Source organism: Poecile atricapillus, chromosome 1 (assembly GCF_030490865.1).
Source record: "Poecile atricapillus isolate bPoeAtr1 chromosome 1, bPoeAtr1.hap1, whole genome shotgun sequence".
Classification (NCBI taxonomy): domain Eukaryota; kingdom Metazoa; phylum Chordata; class Aves; order Passeriformes; family Paridae; genus Poecile; species Poecile atricapillus.
In genome coordinates, this window is record NC_081249.1 from 29,851,305 (window position 1) to 29,878,241 (window position 26,937).

A 26,937-nucleotide genomic window follows, 5' to 3' on the forward strand; every position below is an offset into this window, starting at 1 on the left:
CCATTTCCCTAAACTCTTCCACCCATGTTTATGTTCTCCTATGCAATCCATATTTCCTAAATGGCACCACTCAATGTGGTAGTAGTAATAATCAACATCAACAAGACAGTAGTAATCATCATCATCATCATCTTGTATGTTCTTTACTATTAAAAAGCAATCAGTCATACAGTTCTGCCACACTTAGGTGGAGATGTGAATCTCGGTTCTTTCTCTATCATGCTTCTTCCTTCATTTTACTGGCTTAGATTCATCTGAAAAACTACCTATCAACTGTGATCAAAGGCAGGGCTCTTGTTCCTTCCCTTAGCTGATAGCTTTTCTCTACTCACAAGAAGGGAACCTGTAAGTAAGCTGGAGAGGGACTGTTTACAAGACCATGCAGTGATAGGACAAGGGAGAATGGCTTTTAACAGAAAGAGTGTAGGGTTAGATTACATAGTAGGAAGAAATTTGTCACTGAGTGGATTGTGAGGCACTGTGATAGGTTGTCCAAATAACCTGTGGGTGCCTCATCCCTGAAAATGTTCAAAGACAGGTTGGATAGAGCTTTGAGTAATCTTCTAGTGGAAAGTGTCCCTGCCTATGGCAGGGGGATTGGAACTAGATAATCTTTGAGGTCCCTTCCAACCTAAACCATTTTATGATTTAATGATAATAAGAAAGCCTGAGTCTCCAGCATTCACAGGCTAGTAGAGTGATGATGATGAGACCAAAGAAACCCACACTCTCCTCTGGAGTGTTCTCAAACCAGCTGAAGGATCAGCCATGGTAAAACGCAGTCAAAGCAAAAAGAGTGGTAGTAACATACTGAAGAAACGTGTAACCACGCCCTTTAATTACTTTGTTCAGCAGTGTCTCCAACTTGAAAGCCACAACTCACTTGAGAGTGTTTTTTGCAAGCAAACAAACAGTATCAACTATTTCCAGTCATAGCCTGGCCTCCTTAGCAATGCTGAAAAAGCACATTTGGGAGCCAAAGCAAGCAAACATTATGATTCATTTACCCCACAGTTTAGCAGTTGGATAAATGACACCTTTATAACCAAGGCAGAGCAGGACCTCTAAAGCTTGAAATGAATAGCACCATTCAAGCCTCATGACACAGAAACACTGGCAATGCCTCATTATCCACAAAGGAATCAAGATGTGCATTTCTATGAAATTTATGTACATATACATGAAGCTCCTGGGGCACGACTCAAAAGATGACAAACTAGTAAAAACAGTGAGGAAGAGAGGACCTTCACTTCTTGTCAGGACTGAGGTACTGAGCTTTTCAACATGTTACAAAGTAGTTTTCTGTTTACACCTGAAGTCATTGTCACGTTCTGGGATGATTTAGACTGGGGCAAAAACTTAAAATGGGTAGAACGGACACACAACTATAAAAGCCAAACTACACCTTGCAGTAAAGGATTCAAAAATGGATACATTTCCCAAGCTCTAACAAGTGAGCTTGGTTCTACATGAGTTTTCAGAAGTTTCTTCATAATTATTATTATTACTATTAGTGCCTGGCTGAAGAATTTTAGGAATATACTCTTCTTGAAAACTGACTGGAGTTATATTTCAGCTGCTTTATTAAGCTCTCTACAGTGTGTATTCTATGTAATATATAGACCTATAGAGACTACAGCTTCCAGTGTAATGATCAGACTAAAGCAGAATACATATACAGAATATATACATTATATGTATATAAGTGGTTTTCTTATCAATGACATGAGTTTGTCCACTGGAAGCAAGCTAGTTTTATGATGTCCTTTCCTGTATAACTGTTTTTTCCAACTTTCTGCTGTAGCGCCAGCAGAGCCAGGAAGGAGAAGACAGACACTGTCTGCCATGGGAGCTGAGCTGGCTGAGAGCTGTGGAAAGGGTGACAGGACCCAGTTCACCCGCAGTCTCTCAGCAGACTTCCTCCTGGTCCCAGCAGGGCTCTGTACTTCAGCCATGCACACAGGACAGCTCTTTCTTTTCTTCCTGTAATAGATGTGGCACTTCCTGACCACACAATCTATGAGGCACCAATGTTTTTCCAAGGCACCAGCTCGATATTTTCAGCCTCCCTCTTACATTGGATTCCACAATATATACCTTTGGGCCTGCCTCCCAACCTCGTACAGTATTTTCATTTAGTGTGAGCCTGTGCTTGCTGTGCACAGAGCTGCCAGCATTAAAGTCATTTCCCAAAAAAGCCCAGCAGCTTTGACTACAGGACAAGGTGTCTCTAGGCTTTAGACTGTTTCTTTTTATAACCTCTCTAGTAACCTGAAATCCAGTGATCCACAACCAGTCATTCCTGTATCCATGAATCCATGCAGAATGGATTCGTCTTACTTTGTCTTAAACTGGTGGGACCAAACAGGCACCTCTGAGATGCAATTCATCCCCATTTATTTTAGGCACCAGAGAGAAGTCTTTTTCCACTGAGAGGAAACATCAGTGGCTATCTTGGATTACCTGTATTCCTTTAGGCTGTGTGAAGGTTGGATGAGAAGAATCCCACCCTAGGCTATCTTTAGCAGCTGCAAGGTTATGAGTGGACAGGGAGTTCTCAGCTCCAAAACATAAGAACTATTTTTTATTTGTTTTGCCCTGCTCAACCTGTTGCTTTACAGACTTGAGGCAGAATAATCATAAATACTTTAATTAGCTGTTCATATCTTAAACACTATTTCTAGCAATGATATTTCAACAAGGATGTCCTCATCCTGCTGCATGCACGCCTTCACTCCCCAGCTACTAGAATAAAAAATTGTAACTTCTTGTCTTGATCAGCCAAGATCAATTCTATGTGCAGGTCAGCCCTCATTTTCACTTCCTCCCATATTTATTTATGGATTTTGTTTGGGAACCAGCAGGTCAAATTATTTGGTGCCCTTCACACTTAGGTTCAGTTTGGCTGCTACTCTGGTCAAACATTAGTTATGCTGCCTATTTAGATGGATAAATGACATCAAGATCACATACACTGAAAACTAGAAAATAGTTGATAACTCAATTAGTGTTTTCTGAAAACAACTTCTGCATGAGAAGCCTCTGTCCTGGATGTTAACTCATGCCAAGACCATGGCACATAATCTTTTCCCCTCTGTAGGTGAGCCTCTGAAGTACTCTGAAGAACTCTGAAGTTGCAGATAGAGTAGCTCTCTGGAAAAAGCTATAAACCCACATGGAATGAGGTGACCTTGTCCTCGTTACATCCATAATTTTTCTGAAAATAAATATTGTAGTGCAGAGCTCTGAATCCTTGATGTGATGTTCCCTAATACTGTACTTGTCTGGGAAAGAGCTGCCATCCTCAAAGAGACATCTCATATCTGACATCTTTCTTCCCACTCAACTAACACACCAACATTTTGGTTTGGATTTTATTTGTTTTCCATTTTTTCACACAACATTTTCAAAACCTAGATAAACCATATTGCCCATGTGTATAATGATACAAATCAGTATAAAGCTTTTACATTATGCAGGTCACTTGTTCAAATGTATCTGTAAAATATTTACACTGTGTAGTTCACCTGAAGATATCTACTTATGAAAAGCCTTCAGAATATTATTATACTAGTATCAGAGAAGCAAACATCACTACATAGAAGATAAGCCTTTGTTTCTTTACTTTCCTTTTTTATTCAAAATGCCACTGAGTATGTAACAGCAATTTTCTAAATACCTAATTTTCATCTTACATTCATATTTTTTTCTCTTTCTCTTGTTTTGGAGAAGGATATGAGGTATTTAACTTTCTTATGGCACCAGTACTGTGTATACCAAAAGTTCTGCTTCTTTTCCAATACTTAGTGAAATCCATCCCTGCACTTACAGCCAGGTAGGTATGTGATCATGCTACTCTTGGAGGACACAGATGGAAAGGAAGAGCAAATCGCATTTTTAAACATTACACTTATTGACAATCTTAATTTGTTCTCTAGGTACAGACTAGCAATTGCTTGAAAATAATGAGCATTCCTGATGCTTCTAAAACATTTTCAATGTTCCATCCAACACTGGTCAGTTCATCTATAGCTTTCTCCCTTCAAAGAACAGATATCCAAGTGATCTGACTGTTCTCCACACTTACATCCACCTTTTTCCCATCTACCCATAAAATACTTGTAGTCCTTATCATCTTTAATATTCTACACTTGGAAACAGTGAGTCCTGTGGTGTTCTCTGGATGCCCTTGACCTAAACTGCGTCAGAACTCTAATCTCTGTGACTAAATCTTCACAACTAACATTTAGAGTATTTAAAGGGAGGATTTGGTTTAAATCTCATTACATATGAATGTTCTCACTAATAGAGTGAAGATTTCTTAACTCAAGCCACATCCTACTCTTTAGAATCCTTCCAGACATTTATTGGGCCAAACTCAGAGACAACTGGAAGTGGTGGTGAAAGGGAATAAGGCCATGGCCTCTCCCAGATGGATGTGGTCCATTCGCTCTCTACTGTGTTACAATTTGGTTTTTTGGAGCCAAAGTTTTTCCAGAATACACATAATTCATGTAACAATTTCTCAGCTGTCATAAGTGGTATCTCTTTGAAAAGAAAGAGAGGAAGTAACCAAATAATTTTATTCATTCTGACCCTCAAAGTACAACATGGTCACTGATTATTTATTGCTCCCTTATGATCTATGTCAAGACTAGAATACAGCTAGGTTAACCTAAAAAGCAGTGTTTTGCATCCTGCGTAATCAATTTGCATACTGCAATTTAAAGGACACAACCAGAAGCTACAGCAGACTGGTCACAAAAGGGCTGGAGGCACAAAAGCATGAAACTGTTCATTATTACTGGCAATCTGTCCAATCACTTCCAGGAATAAACTTTTTGTTAGCCAAATTACTCTCAAAACCCTTAAACATACCTCCAATTATTTCCTTGGCAAAGATGACAACATGTTACAGCTGCCTATGAATCTCTAGCTACAACATATTGGTAGATAAAACAGAACTGAATTCTTCTATGTACAGTTATCTGTCATACAGATGGATTTATCTCTGGGGGAGAGATATTCTGAGACAGGCTGTTTAAGCAAAGTGTAATCCAAATGGTGAACAAAATTATTTTTTCTGTGTAGCAGTTCATAGATATACAGTTGCCATGACAACTTCATTTGGCTCTGGAAAAGGGAAAACAAATGGCTCGTTTTAGACTGAAGTAAAATAAATTTAGTCTGTTTGCATGGAAAAATTGCTTTTTCACTCTAGTGTCAAATAGTCCTTCTGTAGCAAGCTTCCTTAGCTTCCCTTTTTAGATTTTAGGGAGTTTCTTTTCCTTTTTTTTAAAAAACAGTATATCTGTTGGAATTAGAAAGGATGAGAGCACCTCCCTTTTCCTACTCTTCCCATATCCAGAGCACAGTTCTGTGTTCCAAAATTCTCCAGATTGCATCCTACTTGCAAAACAATAGACACAGATTTCCTGCATCTAAGCAGCATATAAATGCAAACTTATATTCTTAACTTCGTCAGATCATAGAAGACTGGGAAAAGTGGGAAAGAGCTGTTATTATCAGTCTGTTGGGAATGCAGGATATCAGGTCTGAAATGTCTCTCTGTCTGATGTGAAAGATAGCCAGGGCGATTTTTTGTTCTGTTGGCAGCTGGAGAACCAAGTGAATTTTAAACCTTTGGTGTTGTATATCCTTTATCAGCTCTCCGCTTCCAGCACTTGTGCATGCATATCCCTCCCACGAACACACAGGCCAGTGCAACAGGGATCATTGCAATGTACCAGGACAGACCAACAGCTGGAAAATTAAACAAATTAAATATTAGAAAAACAGAAAAAAAGCCCCAACAAACTCCCAGGAACATAATTCTCTAATCTCAAATGGGAAGAGGAGAAATGACAGTAAAAAGGATGTCTGCAAGTTAACCTTCCATCAGGGCTTATCACCTTTGAAAGGAAGAGATCTATTGATTGAGCACTCTAGGAAATGTGTTCTCAAGACAGGAGGAAGGACTGGAAAACAACAGAGAGTGAGAATTTAAAGTTCAATTTTTTGCATACACCAAACTTTCTGAACCCCTGATCAGATCAGCAGTGTGCTTTCTATCTTGGTTTGTTAAAAGCTGAGACATTCCAAGCAGGAAATCCAAGCACCGTGTGGAGCAGGAATACTTAACAGTTAGTCCACTCTCAAGTTGTGTGAATATTTTTTTCCTACAGAGCAGCTTATAAAATAGTAATGATCAACCCAAAACTCAGAACTTCTTCCCAAATCCGGCTAATTTCCAACACCAGTGTCTGTCCAGACCATTCTGGATTATTCCAATGTATATTGCCTCCTCTGTAGTTATTCCTATGTGGCTCATAGAAGACAAGGGCAGCACGTGATCCAGCAAAAAGAGTACAAATCCCTCATCATAGGGTCCTAGAGTGAGTCATAACTGATAGTGAAGTCTGAATATGTTCATGTGCCTTTCTAAGACAGTGTGAGCAAGCTTTAGTGATTCACCAACATCATGCAAAGAAACAATTAGCATTGCTTCACATTGTTTATACAGCTGGCTCTTGGCCAATGGTTTATCACACTGCAACATTAATTGCGCTGAGTTTGGGTCTTCTCTTCCCATCACTAGGAGCCAAAATAATAACGCCCATCACAATTTACACTTCTTGTTATTTTTGCAGTTGTCTGTGCATGAAGAAAAGAAATACTAATAATTTATTCTTTTGTTGTCTTTTTTTTCCCCCTACTTGTTGAGGAACTGAAAGAGATTTGACCCTGCTGCAAAGAGAGTTTGCCAGTAGTCTCACTGGAAAATTATTTCATGAAGTGCATCTAAATTGGAGTGTTATCAAACAAACAGATATACCAGCACAGACAGATCCTTATCCCTACATAAAATGTCAGTAAATGACCTACAGAACGTGCATTTTGTGAACAGGCTGTATCAAAGACCACAGGTGAAAAAGGCCACCAGATTTTCCCCAGGCAGTAACTCATCCCAACACTAGCTCTTACAGTATAAACAGGTCAAGAGATAATTTGGCATTAGAATAATAATAAAAATTATCAAAAATTAGCAGTAAAAATAACTACCTTCCTGCTTGACCCTTGTTGGCAGTACTTGGTATCCATATGTGTTCTGGGCCAGACAAGTAAAGTCTGTGTAAAAGTCCACTTCTTCAACAGAATCAAAAATCAGTGGTACTTCAATGAAGTTTTCACCATTTTCTACTATTTCTCTGTAAGAATAAGAAAGATTTAATGTTAAATATTTTAATAAGATTTTTTTTCTCTATTTGATACATTCATCCTAACAGCACATTGCAAGAAAATGCTCTGGATATTGGTTCATTTCTGAACCAGCCCCTCAGCACTCAAGGATGCCTGTTGTCTTCAGCCCAGTTGGGCTAACTTCTTGAGTCTCAGTGGGCAGTACCTATCCTGCACTTTTTGGAGTATAGAGGGAAAACAATACCTGCATTTTTCTTGCAAAAATAAAGACAAGGGAGGGGAAAAAGGCAAATGGAATTCCGTGTATCTTTGAGCTCACTTCACAGCATTGTGCAAGGACCTAATTCCTTCTCTCTGACTACCTGAGCTTAATTCTTATGATCAGCTGGAAGAGGACATATGGAGATCATAACCCTGCAAAGGTTCTCTGAGAAAGCTGAACCACCATTCCTGTCAATCACATGCTCAAAGCCAATAGCTCAATACCAAGATCAAGAAACTGTCCAAGAAGTTTCCAGGTAATTTCAACATGATTATTTTAGGAGTCCCACTCTTTGAAAGCATTTTTTAGCTGGAGTCAAACATTTTCCCTTAATATCTTTTAGTCATTTCCAGAGCAGTTACCAATAAGCCTGCATTGCATGTCGGCAATGGGATTCCATAGGCTCTCCTCCCAGGAGCTCTTTGCCAAAGATTTCCATGGGGAATTTTATTTCCAGAGGCATTTGAGCTGTTTTGTCATGCTGCCATAATGAGAGCTTCCAGCAGAGCTGGGGAGTATCAGACATTGTAGGTCCTGCAGGAACCTCAGCCGTCACTGTCACTGTCCTTGTGCAATTGCATGATACCATATAACAACGGTAATGATAGTGATAGGCATAACAAAAATATTTTTTAAAGTCCAAGTAAGAAAGTGCTACTGTATTCTAAAGCCAGTAGAGACTATAGCTGCAGCACATTTTTATCGTTCCTGGCCACAGGTTCAATTCATTTTCATTTATAAACAAGACTATAAATTAATTTTCCCAGTCGTGCTGTGGGGAATGGGAAAACACCTAAAGGCTTGGGCATACAGCTGAGTTCCTGTGTTACATCTGGCTGCAGCATGGCCAGGCTGTTATCCATCACTGGTGGCCACAAATTGCCAAACCCATCTCACATCCATAATGGTTAAACATTCTTGTCCCTCAAAATACGGATGCCACCTCCCCAAACTCTGTTGGAAATGGCCGCTAGCCCATGCTAAACCTTAATCAGTAGCCAGAAACATTTTGGGAAGGTGCTAGCTGGTGTGTCACCAGTTTAGCATGTAACAGCTGAGGCAGTGGCATCCCGGAGCCAAGGAACCTTCTGGGCAGCACAGGCAAAGCCACCAGGCAGGGATAATGATCTTTTTGGACATTCTGAGCTTCATGAAACAAGAAATAAAACAAGCTGCCTTGGTCCTCAATTAAGAGATTTCAGTCAGAAATTTTAGCTCACATTTACAAAAACACTAGAGGTGTTCCTGGATGTAGTAAGTTACTCAATTAACACACTACAGGTACAGAAAGCAGGTATCTTTCCCTTTCCTAGTGGGAAAAGCCTTGAGGTGTGCAGCTGCTATGAGGCAGCTGGGAAAACCTTGAGCTGTGCAGCTATGAGGCAGCTGAAAGAAGGCTCCTCCAGACTGGGAGACACAATGAATCAGGGCAAGAGGATGTGGAACATCCTGTTTCTCCCTCCCACCAGCATTCCCTTCAGTGCTACTCTAGCATCTGTTCTAGCACTCAGCGGGTGTCTGTGTGAGTCAGTTTCATTCACTAATGCGGAAAAGAACAAGTTTAGGGGGAAAAACAATGTCATTTAGAAAACAAAAACCATCAAACCACTAGATAATTTTCTGTTGTCTTAGTGTATTCAGAGAACCCCATGAATGTCAGGGAGAGAATGTTGCCACTTTGTTTGCATGGGGCAAGATAGAGAGATAAGAGAAGCACTGGGAAGCATCGAGTCTCCCTGCTTTCCGCTGCAGTCAGCTCTTACAAAGCTCACTTGCTCATGAAAATGTGCTTAAAGTTTGTATCAAAATTGGCTCATTTGTAAAATATCATGTAACAAAAAAACTGAGATAAAAATTTATTTCACTGACTGGGTTGGGCTTGCGTTTTGTGGGTTATTTTGCTTGCCTCCTCTTTTTTTACCTTGGTTCTCACTCTCACTTTAGATCTCTCCATTTCCCATTTCATTACTTGGCATTCAGCTGCACCAAGAGTGCCTGTAGCACTCTAGGTTAGAACAATAAGCACAAGGAAGCACTTTCAGCCAGACTTACTGTCGTTCCCCCTCTGTAACTCTGCTTTGTTTATAAACCACGTCAACGCTGGTGTCATTTGCCAGCCATTCCACGTCAGTTTGAAAATGGCTGCTCAGCCCAACAAACACTTTGCATGGGAGAGTCATCTTGGAGCCTGTCAAAAAAAATAAAGATTGAAAAACAATTTGGATACCTATGAAGAACTACTCTTTTTTTGGTGAAAATCAACAACTCCAATGGGAGATCTCACACACGTCAAGAACCACTACTTTCAAAACTGAAGTTAATCCCCAGGTTGCTTTTGATCCCTTACTCCTTAGCAGCAAAACCCTTCAGTGTGGCTAGTCCTTCCTGCTGCTAACCAAACAATTTGCCTATTGCAACACTTAGCAACTCTCGCACTAAACACATTCCCTAGAGGCAAGGCTGTGTGGCCCTGTGGCCCTGCCCTTTCTGACCCACTGCTGCCCAAAGGGCACCGTATGGTTTACCCCTCTGGAGCAACTGCATTAAACCAGCAGCACAGCTTCACTCAGAGATGCTGGGAGTGAGGACATTCAGCTGAAGCTGGGACCAGGGATAAAGTGATTTTGCAAAATTTCTGAAACTTTTTTATCGTTATAATTACTGTAACTCAGGAATACAGAGACTCCAGACTGATTTGTATCTATATTATATGGAAGTATATCTATATCCCAGGAGACAGCACCTGGTTGTAGACATTAAAAAGCAAAGAACAGTTCAGCACCAACCCTCAAGTAATATAACTGAGATAAAAAACCTACAATTTATGCCAACAAATTACACCTTTTTTTTCTTTTTTTTTTTTTTTTTTTCTGATTAAACGTTTCCAAATACAAAGTTGGGCCTTACCAAGAGCAGCTGATGTCGTCTTTTGGGCTGGATACACAATTATCGGGGTAATTCTCTTCTCTTGTTCTTGGCAGAAAAAGAGAATAGAGTCAGTGCTAAGACAAGAGAAAATGTGGGCAGGGCCCCAGAACCAGAAACATGCCATTTCACCCAACAGCTGCCGTGTCCCAGGGAAGGGTTTGATTGCTAGGCCCGCTGGCAAGCAGGGGTTTGCCGTTCCGAGCCGGAGCCCCTCGGCTGTGGCGAGGGCAGGATCCCGCTCCCAGCCCGGCCCTCAGGGACGGCGTGAGGCGTGTGCGGCACGGGCGCCCCCTGCCGGCCGCCGTGCGCAGCAGCGCCCCGGGCCCCGCGCCACTCTCGCCGCTCCGCCACACAGCGGCCTGTCCCCGCCAAGGGCCTCATCTCCGAGCTGCCCTGAAGCCCTGAGCAGTGGCACACCCTCTCCTGCCCCCAAGACATCAACTATTCCTTTTAACAAACACGGGTGCTCGCAGGAGAGACCCCTGCCAGGCCAGGGGTGCTGTGGGAGCCCCATCAGGGGCAGGACAAGCATTCCCTTGGCATAGCTGAAAGGCTGAGCATGAGCTTCTCTCAAGATTTTAATTCACGAACAAGAGGTTTTCTTATGTGCTGTAATGTTTTAATATGTTCATCATTGAATCATAAAACCACAGAATGGTTTAGGTCGGAAGGAGCCTTAAAGGCTCCTAAAACCTTTCCTAAAAGGTTCCTAGGACCACTAGTTCCAACCCTCCTGCCATGGGCAGGGACACTTTCCATTAGACCAGGTTGTTCAAATCGCCATCCAACCTAGCCCTGAACACTTCCAGGAAGGTGGGGTTGGCATCCACAACTTCTCTGGGCAACCTGTGCCAGTGCCCCACTACCCTCACAGTAAAAAACCTCCTCGTAACAGCTAATCTCAACCTGCCCTCTTTCAGTTTGAAGTCATTCGCCTTGTCCTGTAACTTCATGCTCTTATAAGAAGCCCCTCTCTATTTTTCTTGTAAGCCCACTTCAGGTACTGGTAGGCCACAATTAGATCACACCAAAGCCTTCTCTTTATCAAGCTGAATAAACCCAGTTCTCTCAGCCTTTCCTTGTATGAGAGGTTCTCCATCCCCCTGATCATCTAATACTATATTTACCAGCAGTCTCCAGTTGAATTGTCCTGGTGATTTCGTATTCCACACCTTCAAATGGAAATGACATCTTGCAGGTGTAATACCCCGCGTCTGTCGGTAGCACGGATGCCATGATCAGAGACCCTGAACCTTTCAGAATGATGAATCTTTCATTGTCATCTTCCAAAGGCAGAGCATCCTGGAGAAAGGACAGAAACTGGTGTTATGACTCAGATAGCTATGGTTACACCCTGTGTAACTCTCAGACAAATTATCTCTGTCTCTCTATTGTTAGACATTTACTTATCACTGGGAAATCTGAGCAGTTCTTCTTTCCCACCAAAGCACCAAAGAACCAAAGTTCTTTTAATGTGTATCCATCTCTAAAATGCCTTGTGGCACTATATGAAGTGTGAAGAATTGCTGTATTAATCTATCTATAATGTGTGTGCATAGCTCTTCCATAAAGTGCATATTTTAAGACAGAAAACATATCATAGGCTCTTCCTTGAGTCATCTTAAGAGCAATCACATACACTGGGATTTTAGTACCCATGGAGGTTTTCACAGTGTTATCACTTTCCATACATGATCTCAAAAGAGTAATATTCTAAGGCATTCTTTGAAGACAAATACTTGTAATCATTCAGGATTACACGTAAGTGTTACTTACCCTATAAATTATTAGAAATTCCTGCTTTGTATCCCTAAGGCTCTGTTCATACATGGGCTGGAGACCTGCTAGGAGAAATTATGTTCCTTCCTCAGGAAGGCAGGGTAGCTCTTTCATACATTTGTAACAAGAGCCATATTGAGGGGGCAGCCTTTTGCTTAGATAAAGTGGGTTATGTTCCCTCTTCTGAAGGGAGTCCTCAGTAGCAACATTTTGCTGGTATGGTACAGATCATAACTGAGGCACTGCAAGCCAGCCTGTGTATTGCATCCTATGGTAAGGCTACAGCTGCACAAGGCAGTGGATAGTGGGAGTGTAAAAAGCTAAACCAAATGGGAAATGTGAGAAGAATTCCCTGTTCTCCAGTGTGAAATTTAACTGCCAGGGATATTGTATTTGATCTTAGAGGCAAAACCAGGCTTGCCTACTTGAAAAGCAGCAAACTGGTCAGTTAGGCAAGAGAACACTCCAAGCATTATCTAATTCATTTGGTATTACCAAATGGTGTATTCCAGTTGATTAATGAAAGATACCCCACCTAAACATGGAGGCAGTATCTCTGGGAGGTTCTACTTTATGGGATTCACTAGAGGGCCATAAAAAGAAACACAGTGCCAAAGAAGAGGACCTGATATCAGTGGCAAACCCTGGAGTTGGGTAAGTAATCTAGCCTTATAAATAGTTGCACTGCCTGTGAGAGCACAAAACATGTGGAACACTTCAGCCTGTGCTGAGTGTGCCGCAGAGAACTTTTCCTAAAATGTATACATCTGCCCCAAGGTTCCCAGTGTATTACACTATGCTAGTGATTTAAACAACATGATGTTCAGGAGAAACATAAAGTGGAGATTTATGTGCCAAGTTGAGATGAAGCTGTGCACAAAGAGGAAGTAAATGTTCTACCTTGTACCACTTGAGCTCCAGGCTTGTCCTGTTTGGTGTAAAATCCCACAGGTCAGGACAAACAATCCTTCCAGAGGTGAAAGTGAAGAGGACCTGGGGATAGGCAATCTCCCGAGCAGCTGTTTTCTCCACAACTGTGAGGTGGATGGAGACCTCGGCACAGTAGGAGGAGTTCCTGCAGACAGAGCAGGGAGAGGTGAGACACCAAGAGTGATGAGGGGAACTCAAATGACACTCTTGGTTTCCTCCTGGCTCCATTTCCCTCCTTAACAGAGGCCAAGACTGAGATCATACCAAGAGGGATGCTGGAAAATCACTGGTAGTGTTCTTTTGGCACAATCTAAACTTGTTGCTGACACGTCTGCCTCAGACCTTCAGTCTTTTCTTTTTAGTACAACAAGTTTCCTGTGCACATTTAGGCTGCAGCACAATTTTAACTTTCTAAGGAGGAGGAACATGTTAACCTGAAGTAGCAAGTGTGTCATGAACCCTGCCCCATTTCCTTGGAAAAGGTTTTGAAAACCTTAATGATTAAATAACAAGCTTAAAGCATGTATTACAATACATCTGCAGTTACTGTTGCACAACCATAAACATTTCTGTGAGTACATATAATTTTGTATAGCAAAGAAGGAATTCTGTCCTTGAAAGGTTCACAATATCCGATTTTTCTTTCTGGAGCCAAGTGACAATCACTTCCAGTCTCAAAGAAGACTGCACTAGGGGAGATAGATGATTAAATTCCATCCTTTACAACTCTGGAAACCTGCTTCTGAGATGCCTCATGGCAGTGCATGATCCTTTAAGGGGCCAGCAAACCCAGGGGGGCTGGGCTGCCACCTCCAGGAGAGCAGCTGTGGGCTGCAAGCATACAGACTGACACTATTGCCAGGGCACTGTGGCCATCTGTCATGTACAGGCCAGATGCCCAAACCCAAAATATTTGCTCCACAGAACACAGAAGCAGAGATCTGTGATAGTTTGCTGCTACCTTCATTTTACAGAGTTGATAAAAAGATCTGCTGAATTCCCTGTGAGATAATTTGCAAGAAAAATGTAATTTGCTTGCACTTTATTAATCCTACTATAATGTTAACAATGAAGTTATCTACTTGGCTCTTGCATGTCTTTTTCAAACAAAATCCACAACATTTTACTAGATCTCTCAGTAACACTGCTGTAGCGTTATATATTGACAAAGTGAGGCAGAATAGTCCAAAAAGGGATTAAAGAGCACTCTTAAACATCTCAGGCAACTACTCTGCTCTAGAACAGTATTTGCAATATTTTGCCATTTGGGCTTCACTGTCAGTATCTTATCTTCTGCTCCACAACTGAAATTGCTGCTGAGATGTGGGGAAAGACCAACTCGACATGCTGAGCATGATTTTTCAACTTGCCCACCTTTTCTACTGCTGACACGTATCTCTATCTAGGTGTGCCTTGCAAGCAAGGAGACCATGCACTCCACAAGCAGCTCCAGGGATGTAGAGATATGTTTTCTAGTATAAACCCCAGAGCCAAGTGCCAGAGGTATACTGAGAGGCAGGCTGGCTGCAGGACATAGCAGGGGACAGGGACCTGGATCATCTTCAGAAGTTTAGGCTCTAAGGGTGATGGGATTTTTTTGCCTTCCTCAGTCGTCAACAAATTCAGACCCTGGCACCTCTTTTGACATGGTACAGTGTGCTGTCAGATTGAAAACACTCAGAAAAAAAAATTACCAATAGGGCTGAAAAGAGCCATAGCTAAAGTCTCAACTCACTGCAACACCACAAGTCTGATACCACACACTGGGTCTCATGAAAAGTCTTCCAACAATACCAAGCCAATCAAATTCTTGTTTAAAATATGACTCGGAAGAAAAGTGAAGACCAGGGATATGGAAGAGGGAAGGGGAAAGCCACTGCAGAGCCGCAGTGTCTTATATAGTCTTCATAAGGCAATCTGAGGTGCAACAAGGTTATTTGTGCTCAGCAAACCCGCTTCCTGCAGCATGCCCCACTTGCCATAGCACTGACTGGCTCAGAGGTAGCTAGAAAAAACTCTCTATACTCTATTCTCCTATGAGATTGTAGCCAAAGTGGCAACCTTGTTCCACAATTTATCCAAATTTCAGTGCTGGTACTTGTAGGAGACATACAGCATGCTCTAAGGGTCCTGACTTCCCATGTTTTTTCTTTCTAATAAGGTCAGCAAGGAAATTATCTTATCCAGAAATGCTCTGAATATAACCAGAGTTTAAAATCAAGGTAATGCATTCAGACATAGTCATTTTGTTAGTGAACTAGATTTTCTTTTAAATACCCACCTTTTTGTGCAGATATATACTCCTGAGTCTTCTAGCATCACTGGTAAAAACCAGAGTGCATTTCCTTTTGCCCAGATTCTTGAATCTTCATCTCTTCCTGATATCATGGTATTTGAACCATTTTTATACCATGTGATATTAGGGATCAAGGCAGAGAAATCCAAATGTTTGTATCTGGGGGAAGGGCATTTCAGAACCACAGGTTCTTCATGTAGTTCATAGTAGTGTTTGAAAAACACGGTGTGATCTGGGCAGTTTTCTATATAAATCAGAGATATTTTTATATTACCGTCAGACAGGAACATTAAAAAAAATCGTGAGGAAAACAGAACAAAAAAAGACAAATATACACTTACCTGTGTTTTTTACTTGCTGGAGTCTGAAAGCAGAGGCACCCACTGTACACATCACCAGGACAAGGAAGAGCCCATGCATTTTTTTCCACAGGAAATCAGGAGAGGGTTGAAGGAAAGTGTTTTGAAATCTACAAGGAAGTTTATTACCAGACAGATTATATAACCAAAATACTCAATATTATCCTAAGAATTAACTGCTATTTTTCTCGCTCCAGACCTGGGGAGCTTTGGTCCATCCTCACTGAGCAGAAAGGTGTCTCCATCCCTAGTTTATGGGGGCTGAACTGTGGAACCAGAACATCTGGCTTGGCACAAACATATCACTTCTGGCCCTTCCCTTTCACTTCAGAAGATGAAAACAGCACACCACCAGATGCTGCTGTCCTCACAGCTTTTCAGAGCAACAGCTACGTGTGGAAAAATTTAGCTCTGCTTATTTTGCAATAAGATGTGAGTGAGGTTCGGGTCAGCTGCTTTGAGTGAGCTGTAGTGTTGTAGCTTGGGTGAACACAGGAGCAACGTAGGCCAGCTAGCGTGAATCAGGCAGCAGGAAAACTTCCTGCTACAAGCAGAGCCAAGCTTTCTTGTCTCCAACAAATGTTTTTGTTAGGACAAAAAAAACACTGATTCCCATGGCATGTATACCCATCTTTCTAGTGGTGCACAACTTTTCAGCATGGACACTATTACTATCTGTTCTTAAAAAAAAAAAAAAATAAATAAATAAATAAATAAATAAATAAAATAAAATAAAATAAAATAAAGGAAAACCCTGACCAACCTGTCCTGAAAATCAGATAGACTTCTAAGGGAAAACAAAATTCTCCTCTGCCAGTCATTCATCAAGCATCATCTGTCATGTTAGGACATGACATGAGCATAGGCATAGGACTGGCATGAGCATGGCAGTGTCTGTCTACATCACTGAATGCTTCAGCTCTGCCAGGAGGCCTCAGCTCCTGCTACTCAGTTGATTGATTATGCTTCATATTGGTGTGCCATGGGCAAAAATATATAAAATGTGCTGGATAGAGGCATTAGTTTATGCTTTATGTAAGGAATTTATAAGAAATACAGTACACATATCCACATTTCACTTTACACTATTTCCTTTTTATATACAGAAATGGAAATTGCATGCATTTAACCTTGCCTTAAAACTATGATGAATATTAAATGACTGTACAACTATTTCAGATCAAAAGCAAAAATAAATATTTCTACCAATTTAACAAAGCCATATTCATATTCTTTGGGTATCATTTTGTATCCTGTCATGCTCATACTTCCATCATGTTTTTAATCCAAATTTCATCCTGCCCTAGTAGCTATACTTACCTGACATCTGATAGTAGTTTGACTACAATAAACTATTTCCAGCTTATTGTCATCTCTACAACACCACAAAACCAACCTCTTGCTCAATAATACTGTTTCATAACCATGGGTCATCTCTACTACTCTTCTGTCTGCATGTGTTTACAGGGAATTGGTAGCTCTAGCCTCTCTCAGCTACACCTGGACCAGGTGCTAGAGGCATTAACAAGTCCCATGGTTCACAGTGATACCCTTTAACAGGTGGGTTTCTCTCTCTTCAGATCCTTTGCCTGGCAAAAATACTTGGTTATTCTGTTCATAGCTTTCTGATCTCTTTGGTTTAGTAACTAACAGTCTCCATAAGCTCTACACAGTTTGGGGGTTTAGGGAAGGTTTTCATTCCCAAATTTCAATCAGATTCACTTACCTATCTTTCTGTAGTCTTTCAGCCATAAATGTCTCACAAAAAGAAGCCATCAGACTGAAAATTCCTAGTGAGGACCTTATATAAGGTTGAGCTCAACACACAGCGGAAATTTTTCTCTCATTGCCCAATAGATTTGTGTCAAAACCAAATAACGTTTTAGACCCAACTTTCTTTCCTTACGTAGAGTGAGGATAATAGAAACAGGGACACAGACACAGAGAAAATATGTGTTCGGATTTCCCAAAAAAAGGGGAAATGACTGCTAAATATATGACTAATTTTCCCCTTTTCTGACGAATGGTAGCTTGCATACACTTATGTCTTCACATGACTATTTCACACCCTACCTCAAGAAGAAAATTTTCATGGGTAACAAAAGGTGCACTGCAGCATAGTCAGCAGCTAAATAAATGGCAATCTTCACATTTTGTGGTTTAGCAAGTTCTTCATGGACAGCATAAATCTTCTGTGATTTCCCAGATTGCTGGTGAATCACAAATGTGCTGATTCCCCTTTCCTCTCATAACATCCATTTTAGTGTTACAGCCTGCATTAAGGCTCCCTTGTAATGGTGTATAAAGAAGTAACAGCTAGAAGCAAATTATGGTTTCCAGGCTTATGAGGAGTAAGAAAAGGATTATGAATTGTGGCAATTTTGGCCTTTTAGAAGAGGGCAATCAAGTGAGGGACTGCAGTTCCCAGATAGACTAATATCCTCAGACATATCTAACAAGGACCAACACTTTTCAACAGCTTTCTTCAGAAGAGTTTCATCCTGGCTGTCTTTTTATCCAGAAATTATCTTGATCACATGCAGCAGTATGAATACCTCAAGTTTCAATTGTTTATCTGGAGGTACAAAAGTCTGGTTTAGAATAACTCAGGAAGAAATGAAAGATAGAACAAGAATTTTCTTTTTCTTTAGTAGATGTCTGCTGAGAAGGCCGCTTCATTTTGCGGTTAGCTATCACTGAGTATTTATAAACAGAAATGTGCAAGTCTAGCAGCTATATATATAGAGAGAGAGACTCTCTTAGGGAAGCTGGTGTCATTCTGTGGTTTCACTCTGCTGATGATTCATTTATACAGCTCAAGATGCTGGAGCTTAGCTGTGAAATTCCTTACTTGAAGACCAGACTATTCCCCATATGTCTCACTCGTTGCTCATCTCACTAGACAGATATTTCCCACACCAGGGCTACATGCAGTACCTTGCCACAGTTGGGTGGATTTTGCTGTCCTTGGACATGCCAATAAAATAATCAAAATATCAAGACATATCTGGTGTTCTGGAAGTTCCTTGCAACAGAGACTTTCAAAAGTCCTCCATAAGCAAGGTGTGTTTGCGCATTATCCCTAGTCAATGGAAGAGAAAATGGAAATTCAGACATCATGGAATGGGGATTACACCATTTCTACAAGGGGCAGTTTATGCACCAGCTTCCTATAGCAGCTCCCAGGTTTTGCTGTCTCCCCTGGAGGAACTTACCCTGTTGTAGTGGCTCTGTGGCTGATAATGTTTGGCATCCAAGAACTGCAATCCCTTGGACTTTGTTACTTATTCTTTATCCAGTTTGGCTAAGCAAACTTCATGCAATTAAAAACTGAAAAAAATTTCTCTGGTTCACAAAAGTATAAGGTGACAACAAGGCATTAAGAAATATTGAATGTTGAAAGCTGACTGGCAAGCAGATGCAAAGTAAACCACAACTATTGAACCAACACATGTTCTTCGGCTTATTGATATGAGCAAACCTGGTTTTAATAATTTATAATACCCTTGTGCACAGTTCCAAGATGGGGTTTTGAGGAGCACAGAAAAAGAAAAGAAAGGAACTCTAACTCTGAGAATCACCAAATAAGTGGGACAGAAAGAGAAAGACTAAACAGAGGGATTAGCACAATGCACAACAGACTCCAAGAATACGGGAATTTTCATGCTTAGCCAGAGGAATAAGTGCTGACATACCCCAGTCATATATGACTAAGTGGGAAAAACAGAGGGCAATGTGCCAAGGGATCCACTTTGTCATAAGGGAGTGCTAGTTTGGCCAGAGCAGCCGTGGCTGTGTTAGATTGTCTCACCACTGCAGGTTCCTGGGATTTCCAAAGACCCTTTCACTGCAATAGAAAGCAGGCAGACTTGAAAAATAATTATACTCTCAAGAGCTGGAAGGGTCAGGGAGGAGGAGACCCTCAGTGTAGAAATCAACAGGGTACAAGGGTCAAAGTAATGTCTAGAGGGGCCCAGAGTCTCCGTGCACAGACACACAGCCATAGACTGGTGAAATAAAGAAATTATTTCTGAAAAAGTGAGGTTTGCTGTATTTTATTTAAAGTAGAAAATCATCCCTGGCTGCAGCCTACTTGATATATGATGCTATGTGGAAAAGCAGTGATGGAGTACTGTTGCAAAGCTGAGTTTGTTGAAAGCAGTAAAGTGACGTTGCTCTCCCTATAAACTGAACTGAAGAGGATTCTAAACGACTAAATAGTGACAGTCGAGACATCAAGGCATCCTAGTGCATATCTCAAATGATATTAAAAGTAAAAAAAATCCCTTATTGCTCTTCCTTCTTTTGTGGATAAAATGGTACATAGATATGCTGAATTTTGATCAGGCATAGGGTTAGGCTTAGGGTAAGAGCCTAGGGCTCCAGGGACACTGAGGATGGAAAAGGCATGCCAAGCAGACCATAGTAGGGCCCCAACATTGCTGCCCCTATATCTTTGTAATCTGGGCCATCCACAGAACCATTCAGTTTTGAAATAAATCTCTAAGATTATCAAGACCAACCATTAACACAGCACCACCATGTTCATCACTAAGCCACATCCCCAAGTGCCATATCCACACACCTTTTAAACTCTTCCAGGGATGGTGATTTCACCACATCCCTGGGCAGCATATTCCAAATCCTGTCCATCCTTTCAGTGAAGAATTTTTTCCTGATATTTAATCTAAACCTTCCCTGCTACAACTTGAGGTAGTTTCCTCTCGTGCTGTCACTTGTTACCTGGGAAAAGAGACCAACCCCCAACTTGCTACAAACACGCTGAGGTTCCTGCTTCTTTCCCAAGCTACCAGCCATCCCCCCTACTCAGATGGAGCAAGCCTACAGCACACAGCACTCACCATGCCTTAGTGCAGGGCTCCAGGCAAGGCTGCAGCATTCACACAGTCATTTGCCAAGCTAGGGCTGGGAGGTAGGGCTGGCTGGGACCCAGCAATGCCAAGGAGAACAGCAAGCAGACATTTCCCACTGCTTTGGCATCTTCTCAGACCATAGGCAGTGAGTCAGTAGGGGCACTAGGGACATGCTAGGAAAAAATCAAACCCAAGACTGCTGACTAGCTTTTTCTTTTCCATCAGTTCCAAAATCATAGTGTTTGCTTGCAATCATGATCAGTCTTTTTAATATGTGAAAAAACATAAAGTGCTCTCTGGTCTTTCATGTGAGAAGTGTTGAGGTATTTAAAAACACAGCAGTCATTACAAAAATCCCACAGTAACAGCAGAGGAGGAACTGTGTCCAGTTGAGGACCATGAAATCATATAGAGTTACATGAGCAAAAACAACAGGGACAAAAGAAAATTTCTAAACCAGTTACGGTGCTTGGCTTAAGCAGCCAACCCAGTAAACAGGGATTTCAGAGGCAAAGAGAAAAACAGATGACAATGATTTTTGTTCATAATTGCCTTTTTTTTGGCTGAACTTAAATTTAGTATGTAAAAAGTAACTTCATAGCTACAAAACAGTTACAAACGTATGGTCTGTGATAAAGGAAAAATTGAGCTGGTGCAGATCATACATTATTGTAGGTGTACTGGGAGGATAATGTTAAACATTACTTCTTTATTACATGTTCCTGAATCGAGTATTTGTCTCACCAAGAAGATGAAGTCATTTATGTAATGCAGGCAGTAAATTTTTCATTTGTCTTAGATTTACTGTCCTTGTGACACACAAGTATATTTCACATACCTGTTTTAAGAAGTAGTCATATGAAATAAATGTAGCAGATACAATTATCCAAGGTATTTGTTCTCTATTCCACTACATAAATGTGTAATTCATTATCACAGCACTTGGAGGGGGCTGGGGTGGGAGACAACACATGAAAGTCCATATGGTATAGAAACAGAGACAACAAAGTTGCAGTCATACTGGGCATTCTCTCTTTGTGCTTGTTGTGTGTAGTGTCACAATGACCAGCAATTCTGACTGGCATCAAGAGTTGCTTCAGAAAAAATTGAGCAAGACTTGCTCTGGATCTGTGATATAACGGAAGAGTGGGTATAGCAATAGAGTGAATAGCAATGAATGAATGTAGCAATGAATGAATAGCAAATAATTAGATGCAAAATATACTAAATGAAGAGACAGGGGAAGAACCAGTGTATTTGACAGCAGGAATCAGGAGAAATCAGATCAGTTCAGAAGAAATAGAACCAATCCAAACACCACCATTGTTCTAAAAAGAAATACAAAAGCAACCAAGTGATGCTGCAAGACCATACTTGCTTACAATAAAGAGCAGGGAGGCACAGACTATCTTTTTATCTTTTATCTGTTCAGCTGGTAGACACACACCATGAAGAACTGAAGAAAGTCAGATTTTGTATCATTATCCAGGTTAATGAACACATTTGTTTTAATAAAAGCAGTTACCACCAGCCAAGCTTAGAGTGCTCTGCCCTTCTCCAGCAGATAATATTCTGTACCAGGCTGAAAGGGAACTGATCATTTCAGCAACTGTTTTTAAAGACTTTGGGAGGATTTTACACAAAACAATATTGGAAGTTATTTGTTTAAATCATTGCTATCAATCATTTTGAAAAGAAAAAGAAGAAAATTTAACAATAGTATTGCTTTGCTATGCAAATTTTCTTTAATTACAAGCTGAATGAGCTTTCATTCAGACTTAGTTGATTGGAAGATTTTACCATTTGCAGGAAAATTTGGGTAACTTTTATTAATGTTTGCAAGAAACTGATAGGTCAATTTTCCTTCAAAATGTTCCTGGATTGAAATCTTCCTTCTAAATAAAACTCAGACCCCTGCTGGTCCTTCTGGCTGTAGCTTCCAAGACTGGTTATCTCAGAGGCATTTATTTCACTGGGGACCAGTAGAGCCCTGCACTTACTTTATGGCCAGTTCATAAGTGCTGAGCCATTCCCCTTGTCTCTGCAGAAAGCTGAAAGATCCCAGGACCTTTACAAGTTACAATTTTGATTAATACACAACTTTTGTGAATAGACTTCCCAGGGAGAAAGGTTTCAGCAGGGTATATGAATAATGGATATAGCTCTTGGCTTGATACCGTAGCTATGGGAACAAAAGACACAAAAAAAAGGGGGAGGGAACTAAATTTAACCATTTCATATCATAATGACATGGCAGCAGCCATTGCTGGCTCCCATGAATTTTCTAATGGCAGCTCTGTACAGCAAGTACACGGCACTCAGTGTTTCAGAGCTGCTGCCTGTCTCATGATATCTTTATGCTACTGGCCTGAGATAAGAGGCTTGAAATCACATGTCCCATGCAGAAGCCACAGAACCTTTTGCTGGACTTTTAAATATCCAAGTGAAATACTGGAGATAACAGACCAGTAAGAAGGCACATACTTCTTGGCAGCTCTCTCCATACATAGATTGAGACAAGGAGAAAGAAAAAATATATTAGAGACATATATGTATCCATACATAGAGAAATTTAGAGGCTGCCACATGCTGAGAGGAAAGGGTTGTACTCAAATTGCAAAAATCCCCAAAAGAAGGGTGGACAAGAAAGCCCCGCAGGATTTCTGTTCCTGCTCTGCAATCTGTTTTTCCACTGCCCCATGCAAAGTGGAACAGCTACAGGGTGCTGGCTATGCTCTGTAAGGACACCACAGTAATCTGCCCAAAACTCCTCCATGTAAACTGATAAATATTTGTGATAACTTAAAGATATTTTACAACAAAACTCCAGCCAGAGTAAGCTTACTTATTATTAACCCAACTAATAGCATTTTAGTGATGTTTACATGTGTAGAGAGAACCCAAGAGCTATACTAAAAAGTACTTACTTTATATAATAGGGCATCATTAAAAATTTCAGTAGAAACAGTGCTGAGTCATTTTAGATCAAAATCCATTAATGAGTTTGCTGATGATTCCATGTCTATTAGGGGCTGATAGTAACTGGCAGGGCCCCTGCAGCTCAGCATTCACAGAACCATCAGAACTAGGATGGCACCCTCCAGATCTTGCTCAGACCACTTCTCTCTTTGTCTTAGGATAAATTTATTTCTTCATTTTTCCAAATAACTACTATAAAATAAGAGTATGATTTTTCTAGTATATCCTCATGAAATAACTTTTATTTCTGGAGGCTTTGTGGAACAGAGGAAAGGTCTGAAACTTTATGGCACTGCAATCTGCCAAGGGAGATTCTCAATTATGCAATGTATGCAGCCAGCAGTTTTAACACTCTACCTAACTGACCCTTTCAAAACCTTGTAATGCTGTAATGAAGAAAAGTGCTTGGCAGAGCTCTGCCTTAAGGCTATACTTTCTGAAGAAATACCACCTTGAGGAAAGGATTCTGTTAATGTGCCAAATTTGATGTTTATGTTTTTCATCAGAAGCTGGTGCATGGGAGTAATAATGAACTGAAGAAGCTTTCAATACACCTCATGTCTCATTTAGGATCTGCCATGGGTAAGGTCATGTGGATTCAAGTTCAGCTGTTTCATATTCAATAAAGAAAACATAGAGTTTGCAAACCCTGTAGTATTTATGCACATTATTGAGCCCCTTTCATAAACAAACCTTTCTAGATACAAACAAGTTCACCTGCAGCAAGTGGATGCAAATTCATCTGCACCCTGAGAAAACTTCTGATGTGCTTCTGATACGTGTTCTTGTCCATCTCTTAAACTGCTCTAATCCACAACCTTCACCTCTCTGCAGACCCATGTCCTCCCCATGCCCTTATCAGTCATGCCCAGGCTGCTATAACCAGATCACATATTTCAGTGGGGGATTTTGTAGAGAGGTAAATTACCTATTGATACATGATATGTCATGAGAAAATAGGCCAGGATGCAGGAGACAGACAAGGCACAGAGTGGTACAAATGCAGGAGAGGCTGTTGCTCCCACGAAGAGTTTTACTTCATCATTCTCTCTGCTCCTCTTCACCACTGTAGAGAAGCCTCTCAGCCATGAACTTGGCTCATCCATGAAGACTTCCCACATTGCAGTCAGCAGCTCCTGTGATATGAAGATGTTTCTCAGCAGTGTTCAGCAAGGATCACAAGGATCTCTACTTTTCTGCCCTGAAAATGCATGCATAGATACACCTATGCATGCATAGATACACATGCTGCAGCTAACCCAGAAAATAGCTAACTCTTTTGCTAGCAACAGGCTTTGTAAGACAAGAACAAAAGGTGTTCTGGACCTTTTGGACAACAGGAGAAAAAGCAACACATATATGGGGAAAAAGCTCCATAATAAACAAAGTAGTGGAAAGCACTTCAGGTCTTCTTAAGACTCGATAATCTGCCATAGGGCATCCACCAGTCAGGACTTGCAGGACCCATTTGCAGGAACACTGAAGTTGCAGGAGTAATACCAGTGGGCCCAGAACGTTCCGTACTTTGTAGGGCACTGCGTGGAACATGCACGAGTTTCCTGAAAACTTGTGGGAGCAACACTTGACAGCCAACGAGAACACACAGCACTTATTGGCAATCTGTGCTCACGTGGGAGACCGTGAAACAGAATCTTTGGACACCAATTGCAGAACAAAACGTACTGTACATGCACTACTCACACAATCTTATGCTGCTCCAGCACAAGTGTGGAGCTGAGTGTAGATCATCATGTTTGAAAAGAGTTCAGCTCTTGCACCCCCAATTCAGCCCACGCCAAAACTCATGTTTTGCACTCTGGCTTATGAAGTTGTGGGCCTCAGGTTTTCTAGGTGAGAGAGGTAGCCATGAGGTACACAGAGTTCACTGTACCAAGAGCATCCCATTACTACTCAAGTAATAGGAAAACACGTTGTGAAATAAGACCCTGTGACTGTGGTTACTTAGGCAACATCTCCTTGCAAGTATTCATTGATCTGCTGTCCCTGGGGGTTGTCCAAGATTGCGTGTCACCTGCCCTGTTCCGGAAGAATTGCCACACATCAAGAGACTTCAACTTGCTTCCTCTTTACGAATTTGATTTCGATATGGTTGCTGGTTGTTTGACAACTAAAAGCTCACCCTGGCTGAAATGAACTGGTTTTCAACTGGAGCAAATCAGCAATGCCGTGGAATGAGATAGGAGAGCACCCAAGAACATTTAGAAATCCTCCCTGGAAGAAACCAAGCCCAATGGCCATGGCCACATAATCGCTCATGTCTTAAAGTTTAATGTGGCCTGCTGATGTATGTTTTCATTTTTTTCTGCAGTTCCTAGGATATAGGAGTTTGGGAATCATAGCTCAAATTACTAATTACGACATTTGCAGGACATCTATTGAAACTAACATTACCTGCATAATTTTCTCCTAACAAACATGAAAAAGAATTTGTTCCACATCACTACATGCTTCCAAACTATTTTTTTTTTTTCCTGGCTCCAAAAATAACAGCTCTCTTCTCCATTTGTGATACATAATAAATATTAATTTTATCATGAATCCAGAGGTTTTTCAGCAGCACTAGAGATTGAAACAGGCTGAAATATCTTCTCATTTGAATATTAAAGAAAACATACTTTACACAGAATGTGGCCCTATTTATTAGAAAAAAAAATAATATCTAGTTTTCATCCTTTTTATTCTACAGGGTTAGCGGTGTTCAGTTAAAGTACATTCTTCTTTCTCATTTCATACAGCATATCTGAGTATCTACCAAAAAGACAGCTGGTATCCATCTGTCTCTGCCCAATGACACTTACACTGCTAACTTTACCTTTTTTAGCTGCTTGTTCCCTCCTCTTCTTTCACATATCACATGCTGTTCACTTCAAGGATGCGTACTTTCTTTATATATGCCTCAAATGCATCAGTTCTTAAAATTAGTTTCCAACAGTGGCAAAATAAGTATGTTTCAGCCCATCAGTTTAAGTCCCAACACACCATCAAAGACTTGAGGGGGAAAACAAGTCCATTCATGTCTCTATTTACTCACACAACCTTATGCAACAAGGTTAACTTGAGAAGATCCAAACTGAGACATTCGACCTACACAACCTCAGATCTGGGCACTGAAAAAAATCTGCCCCTGTCCCAGTACTATGCATTCCAGCACTGCACAAGCCAAAGGTGACAGTAGGGTTAACTCATTCAATTATGGCCAGACCTGTTTGCCCAAGTCCAGTTCTTGAAGAATTCAGACATATTCTCTCAATGAGCAAGAGTCTAGGTCTCTAAGCAGGGTCTATTTACATAGCATTTTGACTTCCATGC

General features: G+C 40.9%; 1 protein-coding gene across 3 annotated transcripts; it reads right to left on the reverse strand.

The window, feature by feature from the left end:
- Positions 1 to 3,373: 3,373 nt before the first annotated feature.
- IL1R2 (interleukin 1 receptor type 2) lies at positions 3,374 to 17,652 on the reverse strand. Of its 3 annotated transcripts, none has more exons than XM_058844637.1 (10): positions 17,481 to 17,652; positions 15,737 to 15,864; positions 15,381 to 15,639; positions 13,070 to 13,244; positions 11,518 to 11,692; positions 10,370 to 10,435; positions 9,515 to 9,650; positions 7,063 to 7,208; positions 5,642 to 5,763; positions 3,374 to 5,133 (listed from the first exon to the last, which is right to left on the reverse strand). In XM_058844637.1, the coding sequence occupies exons 1-10, from the start codon at positions 17,528 to 17,530 to the stop codon at positions 4,975 to 4,977; spliced, it is 1,416 nt and encodes a 471-aa protein (XP_058700620.1). In that variant the 5' UTR covers positions 17,531 to 17,652; the 3' UTR covers positions 3,374 to 4,974. The 3 variants fall into 3 exon arrangements, with proteins under 3 accessions (XP_058700620.1, XP_058700630.1, XP_058700640.1); XM_058844657.1 differs by having other exon boundaries at positions 5,006 to 5,133; positions 5,685 to 5,763; XM_058844647.1 differs by having other exon boundaries at positions 4,999 to 5,763.
- Positions 17,653 to 26,937: the final 9,285 nt, after the last annotated feature.

What these genes read in the sequence shown, in the direction of transcription:
- IL1R2 (XM_058844637.1), bottom strand. Translation starts at nt 17,530, where the DNA reads ATGGCTTCTTTTTGTGAGACATTTATGGCTGAAAGACTACAGAAAGAT. An exon ending in TGGAGCTCAAGTGGTACAAG is followed by an intron (nt 11,693 to 13,069) that starts GTAGAACATTTA and finishes TCCTTTCTCCAG; the next exon opens with GATGCTCTGCCTTTGGAAGA. An exon ending in GACGACATCAGCTGCTCTTG is followed by an intron (nt 9,651 to 10,369) that starts GTAAGGCCCAAC and finishes TTTTTTTGACAG; the next exon opens with GCTCCAAGATGACTCTCCCA.